The sequence below is a fragment of the Paralichthys olivaceus genome, chromosome 7 (assembly GCF_024713975.1).
Source record: "Paralichthys olivaceus isolate ysfri-2021 chromosome 7, ASM2471397v2, whole genome shotgun sequence".
Lineage (NCBI taxonomy): Eukaryota > Metazoa > Chordata > Actinopteri > Pleuronectiformes > Paralichthyidae > Paralichthys > Paralichthys olivaceus.
This window is the reverse complement of record NC_091099.1, coordinates 8,334,912-8,346,273: the sequence shown is the minus strand read 5'-3', so window position 1 is coordinate 8,346,273 and position 11,362 is coordinate 8,334,912. Positions and strand designations below refer to the sequence as shown.

Below are 11,362 nucleotides of genomic sequence, written 5' to 3'. Positions count from 1 at the left end.
ACATTATTATGTAACTTTAATGAAATGGACAGATGCATAACAGAATAAAACAATGAACTCATAAATAGGACGATAACGTTTTTAAAAGTTGAATACCACCTTTTTCTATTTACAGCATTAACTAGAATCTAGTGACAAAAGAAGAGTAAAGGCCATATTATCCATTTAGTATGGAATGGTGGGAAAGTTGAAATGTCCAGAGCTATTTCAAAACTTTGAGATTTAAGTCAAAGTGTTGACATGTGAGTCAAAACTTTGTGAGTGGCCAGTGTTTTTCATTTTCCCCCAAGTTTGTGTGGTTTCTCCTTCTAAAGCAAAAGTTTTGGCAAAATCTCGTCAGACACAAATACTAATGACTAGTGTCTTCATCTGCTAGAGGATGAGGTGTGGGTCAGGGAAGAAACTATTTCATTTTGGTGTGGATCTGGATCAGGGGCAGATCCAGGAACTTTTTTTCTGTCTCTTTAACATTGTGACAACATTGGCATCTTCTCAGATAACAATTCATGGATCTTGATGAATAAATGAGGCACATTTAAAGAACTGATATCTATGAATGTGTGAAATCTAGAAGGGGACCGTTCCGCCTTGGTGCTGTTGGGCCTCTTTGCTTTATTCTCAACATTTCAACTTTATTCTCGGCAAATGAAATGGAAAACAAACCTCACATTTTCATGTAAGCCTGGTCCAACTAATTCATACAGATTTTGTTAGCCTGTCTTTTGCTCCTATAGAAATATATTAACTTTTTTTTTTTTTTTTTTAATAATCCAATGCAAATTTGGATCCATTATTTCTGAAACTGGAGAAATGAAATCATAAATGTCCTCACCCGGGCCACCATCCTATTTTCAATCCCAAAAAAAGTTTTGACCCTGATTTCACAGTTTGCTCCAGCCAACATGTGATCTCCTCTTCTCCTCTTCTTGTTTTAAAGTGAATAAAACAGAGCAGACATTTGATAACTTTGTTGTAACGGTGGAACTACAGGACTGAACGGTCCCATGCCCGCAGTTTCTGAATCTCTGTCCCGGAGCAGTCGACCTCTGGTCTCCGGTTCTCTGCCTGCGACTCCGCCTCTCTCAGCTCCAGCACATGAGCGACCGTCTCCCCCGCCAGGCTGCCGCCACCCCGAAGCCCCTTCCAGCCCCAGCCCGTACAGCCTCCCCCCGCAGCCCTTCCGCTGAAAACCGGACTCCACTCGGCTGCCCCGACCCGAACCCGCGGTTCTCTCACGCTGAACGGTCGCTTCAAAGAAAGAAGGAAAAAAAAAAGTTGGGAAAATTAAAATAGGAAGGAGAAGTTTTTCCTCTTTTCGCCCCCAGTTCCGTGGCCCCGCGGCGGGGCAGGACAGCTCGGACAGGCCGGGGGGAGGCGGACAGGAGACCGTACGATGTGGATCTGGTACCTGCTGCTTGGTTCCGGCTCGAGAACAGTTGGTAAGTTTGGATTTTATTCGGAAAGTGGTGTTGTTGTGGCGGCGCGGACACGAGAGCACGGTGGGTTAGAGGAAGAGGAGCAAGAGGAGGAAGAGGGGGCAGAGTGAAACAGTATCCGCGGCGGTGCAGCTTCTGTCCTCGGGTTTATTCTGCCGGAGTTTGCTCAGAGTCTCTGGAACAACCTCGATGAAGAGAAGTTTTCATTTCGACTGACGGGGGCCGTGTATTGTCTGGAAACGGGGAGCTGGAGCAGCAGCTCCTCACTTTCCCGTCCGTGTCCAAAGCATTGAAGTGGCTGCACGTCCCCACTCAGGATATATATACTGAGTGTATATAATGTGAATGTACATACACCCACCACACTGTACCCATCCACTGCCTGGTGACTGCAGCCTCCTCTGGGCTAAGTTATGACCTGGAGGTTATGTTGTTGACAGGACAGTGTTGACAAGTCAATCTGGTCTCCGGCCCGCCATGGCAGCTGTGGCCCGGAGGTGGAAGTGTGTACACGGGGACAACCAGCTGGCTCCTGCGGTAAAACTCCAGTTTACTTAGCTTTGATTCAGCATCCTTATCTGCAGCCATCCACTAGAGAGGAAACCATGTGAAAAAGTTCTGTCATGATTATAGTGACCAGAATGATCGTGGTAATAAATATTATCACTGTATTATTAAAATGTATTTTCAAGTTTCTGTTGACATTCATACATTATCAATACAAATGATGCTAGCATTTTCACTATTTATCGAAGGTTGACAACTTGCTATTTTAAGTGCAGACATCGACCTGAAAGATCAGAGTCGGAACTATGAGCGTTTGTTAAACTTACGCAATCGTCAGTGGATGATAGTAGTTGTTAGCTATGGCCAGAGATCGCTAGCCCCCACCTGCCTGCCGCTTCTCCCGCCATTATTCTCGCAACTCACAACAAATGCTGCTTCTGCATCCTGGAGACTCGCCGACTTGGGTGGTTGCTGGAAAGTATCAACCCCGAATCATCACGGTAATTCCGGTAATTTAAGATTAAATGATTCGAATAACCATTAGGAATTGTACCGCAGTATACCATGAAACCAGAAATCATTTCATCCCTACTATCCACTAGTTATAGTGTGCATCTCAGTTTTGGCACATGTACAGAACATCTACATGTCATCCATCCAGATGTAAAGAGTTCATTCATCATGCTTTACTTCTTCTTCTTCTTCTCCCATTTACTTTTTTTTAATATTACCTGAAAGCTTCTTCTTCTTTGATTGGTTTATTGGAAGGTGGCAACCAATGTCAACATGCATTACCGCCATCTACTGCTTTACTTCATTTTCCCTTTTACCCCAAAACAACTTTCAATAATAATAATAACTTTTTAACTATCTAAAAAACTGTTTAAAAAAACGTCCAACAAATTAGCTAATCCGAGAAAAACTCCCATGATCCCACTGTACTTCACAATGTGGTTGAATTTACATCGTATGTTTAAGCTACGGTAGCAGGGTCCCACCGATTCACATGTTCGACCAATCACAAGCCAGTCTCAGCTGTCAATCATGAGGTTTCACTCCATATTTTTAGCATTAAGAATAACAAAATAAAACCAGTCTTATTGGAAAATATACACTTATATTCATCAGTGTAATAAGAGCTGCCAAAAATGACGGAAACCACATTTGTGAAAAAAACTTTTTAATGTGCCTTTTGACTATTTAGATTGGTCCATGTACCATCAACTAACATGGGGGAGACGGGGTTCATGATCTACACTGCAGCCAGTCACAAGGGGGCTAATTTGGCTTCATTTTTGGGGAGCTGTCATGTTGTCCCATTATTTACAGTCTGTGAGTGTAGCAGATGACACATTTCTACTGTCGTGCTGTGATCTAAACTGTACTCACATTTATTTGTGGGAATCTATTCCGTGCCAGATATTGCAGGAAGTTGGTCTGTTTTCTTTCACGTGGCCCAGGCACCTGGGAGTGAAGCATAAATATCATTATATTAGGTGTGGAGCAGAGCTCTGTTGTTGGCTGCCAAACCCCACCTTCATTCTTCTCCATTGAAAGAGCTTGTACACATGATTGATGTCATAATATCACTGTAGTTTACTTACTTAAGTACTGTTTATGTGTTGTCAGCTTTGAATAAGTTGTACTTCAGTCTTGTATTAGCTCATACCCCTGACCAGGGTAATAATCAGCCAGAATGTGTGTTGTATTGTTTCCAAGTCTGTATATCAGTTTGAATACAGCACAGATATTAGCAGCCTAAAATTGTCCTCTCACAGGACATTGTTGCTATTCTAGCCAACAATATTATTAGGCCTAAATTGAGTATTCTGTCAGAATAATTTGAATGTAATTTGACATTAGGGTCGAACACATTTCAAAATCTATCTTGGGTCCTGGGTGATACCTATTAAAATGATCATAATATTGACATATGAAGATATGCCAATTGACACTGGCAGAATATCCACCCCACACAGAGTCAGTGCTATAAATAATATGACGAATAGAATTTCCCTTGCAGGTGAGATTTGTGCACAAGCCTCAGTGTTTTTCCAAATATGCACTGTAAGAATTTAAATATTTCGCTACCTACGCCTACCTCATTGCAACTTTGAATGTAGCAGATGCACAGATGTTATTTCATTCACACACTTATCCTCATTATACGAATTTTCCAACAAATATAGGAAAGTTGTCATTTAGACTAAAGGAATCATCACACTTTGACTACATCCACATTACAAGGTATCAGTTTTAACTTTTAATTGCTACTATTAATACTTATACTACTACTACTACTATTACTAGAGTTTTCAAGCACCTAGAATAGAGAACTTAGGAAACGCTGCTGTGCTGTTTTGTTTTTTTAAACTTTGGGGCTGCGTTGTTAGTAGAAATTCAGAAACAATGATGCAGTCGCCTGCATACGCTTCCTGGTTGTGTTTTATTGACACTAGCGATGGATGCAAAGCATTTCCAACTCTCACTTTAAGTAAGTTCCACCTCGTTGTTAGTCCAAGTAGAGAAATCCCTGCTCTTACCTATCATCACTGCTGATTCATGTTTGTAGTATTCATTGCAACAATGAACCAAATGCAAAATAGATCATCGGCTTTATGTTTACAGCTATGCCCTGTGTACAGACTTAATTCTGAGCTTAAACTCTCGTCATGATGGAGGTTTTCATTTTTAAAACGGTGTATTGAAATTAAAATGTATTGGTATGGATATAGCCGAAATTACAGTCATTGACACACTCAGCAAATGAATATTAATTATAACATGTTTCCAGTACTTTTATGCAATTTTGGTAATTTCTCAATAACTTTTTAATCTAAGCAAATGTTCCCTGTACTTTCCCATAAATTTACAGTATATGTATTTGCTTCTGGTTAGTAGAAACTTTGTTCCAATGCGTACACTCCCTGTTCTATTCCAGGAGTGAAGTAAAACACTGGTATCACTGGACCACTGGCATAACCCCTGCATTCTACTCGCCTCAGAGATAAACTGGTCCTATGATGTAACATGAGCTTTAGCCACACAATCCACTGACAATAGAATGTTGCCGTGCTGTTACAAACAAGGCTTGTTGTTGGTATAGTGGTGAGCAGCCAGGAAATATATTTAAGCTGGTCTGCTCAGCCAGACACCAGGGGAATTATTGATATGAATAAACAGAAGTAGGAAGTCAGAAAGATGAATTAGCTTTGCATTGGTTATTTCCCACAACACCTGAGGATGATTATTGCTTGTTAATGCTCAGCACCATGATATGTGTAAATGCCAACTTTTAAAAAGGTTTGATTACATTGCTCTGGTGCCCTGTGGTGCTGGGGTCGACTATCCTTGTGCAGATCTTCTGCAGATACTGTATGTGTGTGGTGATCAAATATGATATATACGTTTTCTTCACAAGCTTTTAAATTAGGTTTCTGCTTCATTTTCTCCCTGGTCCCTCAATTGATATCAGATATATCAGTTCAGAATGCATGTCCTTGCCTGTCGCATTGAGCTTAAACATGTGCATGAGTGCATAAAGAGACAACTCGGACATTTCCTTTGATTCATATGCACTTATGAGATGCAGGACTTCAGCTTGTCTCCATGTGTTTAAGATTCACAACTACTCATACGTTTGTATTAATATTATCTCCTGACTTTTTTCCCCTATTCATGAATAAGTCAACTCACAGAGCTCTCAGAGCCCAAGACTCGCTCTTGTGAGGAAATTTGGATGAAACCTATCAAGGTTAATATCCAAGATACTTTGTTTTCCCAGTGTGGAAAAAGTGTCTCCTCGACATAAATGTGTGCTTCATTACTCTTCCTGTGTTACCAGGCCATGCACACACACACACACGCACACACACACACACACCCACACACACACACAGGCCAGGTGGTGAGATATATTTATTCATCACCAAACACTTTTCGGCTAATTTCTCCAGCTGAACAAGGAGAGAGAATCCTATTGTCTCCAGCTTATTGTGCTTTGTAATGTTTGTGTTGTGGCTTCTTCCCAGAGACAGTCCAGTTGAGACAGGAGGAGAAAGAGTTGTTGACATGGTTGAAATGCTTACAGCCATAGTTGAACAGAGTAGGCTGGGGATTAAGGGCCAGTGTGGCTTTAGTTCCCAGAGTTGTTACACAAACCCACATGACTGGAGTCATGTTTCAGACCTTGGTAACAGTGCAGCATTAACTGCTGTAAGCACGAATTGTATGTATTCTGTGTCAACATTTATTGGTCAAGCGTAACTCCACGTTACACATGATCAGTAACGCATATTTTTGTAGGATCTTTGGCCATTATGTATACATGATGTAGTATTTACCTCTGTGTGATATGTAGGTTAGCATATCTGATCTATTAGCCTGGTTGGAGAGGAAATGTTTCACGAAGTGTGGTTATTTACTGACATGTAGATTGAAGGAGACAAAGAAACAGAGAGGAATAAAAGGAGTTTTAAGAAATTGGTTACATATTGATTTTTAATTGAGCCAAGGGCAATCTGATGATTGTATGGTTTTATTGTGATTTGATCGTGATTAATCTTGAACACCTCCATGATGATTTGCACTCAGTCGACCCTAATAAAGTGGATCCATGCTATTTTCACAAAACATCAAAATGATCGCCTTCTTGAAGGCTGTGCTGATTGGCCAAATTATATCACACGTCTCGATCTTAGAGTCTCTTTCATACGTAATGCACTTTAAGCGTGACCTTGCAATATGGCAGATGAAGAGCTAGTACTAACAAAGTGCTCGACAACAGTAGTGCAGCAGTGTTTCTGCATTGCAAAGCCAAATATTTCTCAAAGCAAAGTTATCTCTAAACTTTGTTGGGAAATTGTTGGAACTTCTGGAGTAAGTGATATGGCAAATCTATTCAACCACCTTGAAAGGAATTATCTGGAGAAACAAGAGTGTTTTACGCAGGTCAGTACAACCCCATTATCTTTATCTCAAGTGGTCCAGAAACAACTTTCAACATTGACGATGCATTAGAGAAGTTGAATATGTATTGATAAAAGGCAATGTTCTCGCATCCATTCTCTTTCCCTTCTCGCCCAGTATTCCAATTTAATGTTTAAAAAAAGTAATTAATCACTGTGGGTGTTACTCTTTTGTGCACATAGGCCACAATGTTATGTCTTTGAGTCAAGGTAAATCAATGCCTGTCTCCCAAAACTGATTTTTCCATCTTTCACAAAACACTGACTTTGATTTAAACCATATTTTGTGGTTGCTGTTGAAAACATTTTTAATTCAGACTGTCTCTACAACTAATTGCTCAAAGATCACAAACCTGCTCAAATCAGTCTGGTCCAATGTTTTGAAGCTTGTGAAATGGTTGACCTTGAAGTTGTTCACCTGTTATGATGATACAGTCTAGAAGTGGAGACCGTGAAGGATCCGAACCTTGAATTGCGACTCAGCTATTTAGTTATGGATTATTTTGTTTAGAGCTTACACAGCATATTTCCTCGTTTTTGCCTGGCTCAGTCACCTTGGTTTCCCAAATTTTATCTTCATCCTCAGAGAATAAAATGACCCACAGTATGACTCCCTCGTGTTGCTTATCATGCTGTCAGACAGGGAAGGGACCCTGGCAGGCTGACAGCTGGCTCCCCCGCTGTCCCCCATGATCAGCAGTCATTTGCTGTACTGTGTCTCTCAGCCGCTGCTGCAGCCAGTGTGGTCACTGACAGGCTATTTTGGTCTGAAATTCCAACATCCCTCTGTCAAACCAAACAAACGCCACCTTAAAGGTCAACAAAAACTCAGAGAGAAACAGAGATAACATCAGGCTAGGTGATCCCTTTGTTTGTTGGTGGAGCCATTGGAAAATATACAGGGGTATTATATATCAGGTTTTATTTATTTGTATCTTTATAGTCTTCAATTTGTCCCTTGAGATGTTCAGTTTGACTTAGGGTTTAAAAAACTCAAACTCAAATGATCAACATTTGCTTAAATCATTTGTGCAATAGTACATTTTTTATAGTTATATATTCCCTTGTTCTTCAAACCACTCTTGATGGCAAAATATTTTGCTTTGCATTAGGAAACATAAAAAAAAACACGGACGATTAAACATGACACAAAACTTGCTAAGTAACAAGAAAAGGACTCGGACTAAGTTGGAATTAAAGAGGAGCTACCTCTGTCTCACGGATGTGGTTTGGGTTAGGAAAAAAAGAGATCAGATGGCAGCAAGTAAAGTAATTTGCAGGGTTTGAGCCAAGTAAGACGGTGACTGAAAAGCTCAACAGCTCAATATTTTGTACATTCACAGATCATTCAGTTTGAGCTAGTGTGTCCTCATCTGAATTGGGAGTTGTATTTGTCAGCTTCCAAAAGTCTGTGGTGATAATTACGCAGCAGTAAGCTTTCATGAGGACTTACCTTGAGCCTCATCTATAATTGTTCTGGTATAGTGATACAGCCCTGGCAGTTTCAGCATTCCAGAGACCGGCCCAACTCCATCTACTAGCTTAGAACGCTTTAATTAGATGCAATTTTTCCAAACATCTCATCATAGTAAACATTTTATTTTTACCGAACAGTTTTTTGATCGCGATCACATTGATGTTTGTTTTCCATTTTTCTCTCTTTTGTGCGCTGAATGTGATTACACAAGCACTCAGTCATGCAAATTCTCAGCAATATTATGAAACCTGTTTGTGAAAGTGTTGCTGTTAATGTATTTAACTGCTGAATTAGAATAATCTTTAGGATTACGGAGAGTTTTGGTGGAACTGCTTCTTTTACACAACAACATGATTTAGTATAGGTCATTGAAAGACCTTAAGTCTGACACTCAATGCTGGCTAATGAAACAATCCATTAGCTGAAGTGAAACTCACAGTTATAATTGGGGTTATGGAGAGTGTGAAATTTCAGTAATGGGCCGACCCCCCCCCCCCCCCCCCCCCCCCCCCCCCCCCAACATGGTGTAGCTATATGTCTTATTCTGACAGATTCTTTTTCAGGTAGTATTTGCACCATTGAGACATTTGCATGCCTTTATGGACCTTATTTGAGTAGTCCAAATCTGAGAACAAGGGTATCTGGCAAGACTTAATAGATCAAGAGTAGAATGCAGGTAAAACCCCAGTTACTAAAAGGCCTACCCCAGTCTTCAGGAAAAAGTATTATGTGGAGAGATGTGACCTGCCCTTCTCTTTGCACCAGATTGAGATTTAGTTGACAGTGCCAGTGGAATCCTTTTCACCTATAATGGCATGTTCACTGACACAGACACCCGTTTGATTTAGCAGCCTCTCAGGTGAAATTCCATCAAAGGATGTAAAAGCTATTACGCACTTGATGCTACTCCTCCAGGCAAGCGCATAAATGAACAAATAAGATCAATCTCAATTCGGCCGACTTGAAATAATTGCCTATTTGTCACAATTAATTTCAGAGCTCTGACTCAAGACCCCTTGATATTTATATTGAATTTCCCATCATTACATACCTGAAAACCTGCTCATTAAGTGGAGCCGAATCCAAAGAATTAGTCAGTGTGTTAAATGGAAGATGAAAAGGGTCAAGACAGGCAGGGATAATTTCCCTCTCTGTCTGAGGCAGAAGAGGTTAAGTGATGCAGAAGTTTGAGGTTAATGTGTGAACAGGACATGACATCTGCCTTTTGCTTCAAATGTGCCCTGTCTTGATTCACCAGTGCTTCTTCTCTCTCTTCTCCTACAGAGATTGTGCCTTTGAGTCACTTTGTATGTTCGTGTTTGTGCACTGTATGTATAAGGTGCAGTGTGTATGCACAATATGCAAAAAGGGTAATCCTCTCTTGGACAGGGACCAGGGGAGGCGAGGCGCTCATCTTCACAGGAACTAATCACCCGATGCCGCCTGCTGTTTACAGAGGCAGTCTCGCCAGCCAAAATCAAATGCAAAGCCCATGTTAATTGCCTTAATGCTGCCTCCCTGTCAACCATGGCTTGGCAGCAGCCCCCGGCACTAGGCCTTGTTCAATGAATACCAAAGATGCAAATAAGTACACCTCATATTTGCATCAAATTTTACCCACTTATATTTGACTCATGAAGAGCAGGAGTGCAACAACTGGTGAAAATAGGGTAACAAAAAAAACAGAGGATAGGACCCAAATGTGACAAAACAGACAGGGGGGAAACAGACAGGATGTTGGCTGGGTCCAACTGGGTGTTGATCATAGCACTGGGTAGCAAAACTTGGGGGTTGCAGGGAGACACATGCTTCCCTCTTGGGGATTCAACCCATAGATATCTCAGAAAAAGGAGCCGTCAGAATCCGAGTGGAACCTGGTTGGTTTGGTTATGCTGAAGGCTAGCAGGCAGGGATGCAGGGTTAAGATGACTGATGGCTACCATGCTTAAGGCTTGACCACTGAAAGTTTGCCAACTAGGGTGCAGACAGGAGGCTAGCAGACAGGGGTGTCAAAACAGTCCTGAATCCATTCAGGTGAGGAATTTCTCACCCATGGGTTCAAGGATGTTTCTCTGCCTGTCTGCCTTAGTGCATTCTCTTTACAGTACAGTCTCTCTCTCTCCCGGGGGCTGAGGCATAGCAGAAAGCAGGTCAGTGGTTTATTAACAAAGAGCAGAACAAAAGGCTTGGAAGGTGAGGCAGTAAGGCAGCAAAGGCAGTCCAAAAACAAATCCTGAAGGCAGAGGTGAGAATCCTAAAAAATCCACAAACAGCAGGCAAAAGGCAAGGCAAGGCAATTTTATTCATAAAGCACCTTTCATACGCATTGGTAGATTGAAGGTGCTGAAAGGGTCACAATACAGGATAACATGAGGAACACAACCAAGTTAAACGTTACAATCAGGGAACTGAAAGGGAGAATACAAGATTTTGTATACATAAGAGCTAATTAACCAATGAGACAAAGGTGAATATCTCAAAAACTCTGAGACATGGAGTAAAATGTAATTTACATAGTTTAAAATGAAATAAAGAAAAAGTAACCTGTCCAGGCAGGATGTCACAAGAAGGTACAAGAATGGATTGGCAAATGAAAGTGGAGGTTGGTTTGTTGTGGAGAGGGCAAAAGGTTCCAACTTGGCTTAGGTAATTATGGTCAGGAACTATCAGTCTTGGTCTAGTGTGTCAGCGACAGTAATTGAGTCTGTCACTGTGCAGCCTGCTCTAATGAGGAGCTGCAGGCCTAAGATTTGACTAATTTCTTATATGCCCAGGATGATACGTCAGTCTGGACATTCTGTGCCTAATGACTCCCAATACTTAATGAAGGATTGGTGGAATGTTCAAAGACTTGGTCAGGGCTTTTGTGTTATTGTACTTGGAGAGTTAGTGCACTCTGGAGGCTTGTATAATGACATTACAAGGCTTTTGATGTCCTGACACTGCACTGCACCACGGATCAAAAGTGGTATGTT

General features: G+C 41.2%; 1 protein-coding gene and 1 long non-coding RNA gene across 7 annotated transcripts in view; one reads left to right on the top strand and one right to left on the bottom strand.

Moving 5' to 3' along the window:
* Positions 1–3,702, bottom strand: LOC138410813 (uncharacterized). Its single transcript, XR_011243433.1, has 2 exons — positions 1,409–3,702; positions 1–1,248 (listed from the first exon to the last, which is right to left on the bottom strand). It is a non-coding gene; the product is annotated as an uncharacterized lncRNA (long non-coding RNA).
* ldlrad3 (low density lipoprotein receptor class A domain containing 3) overlaps positions 1,248–11,362 on the top strand; it is an 84,851-nt gene continuing 74,736 nt past the window's right edge. For all 6 annotated transcript variants that reach the window (XR_011243430.1, XR_011243431.1, XM_069528372.1 and 3 more), the window contains exon 1: positions 1,248–1,439. Coding sequence is in view for 4 of the 6 variants with exons in the window: in XM_069528372.1 (XP_069384473.1) it covers positions 1,394–1,439 (46 nt within the window). In the remaining 2 variants the exon portion in view is untranslated. The remainder of the gene's footprint in view (positions 1,440–11,362) is intronic.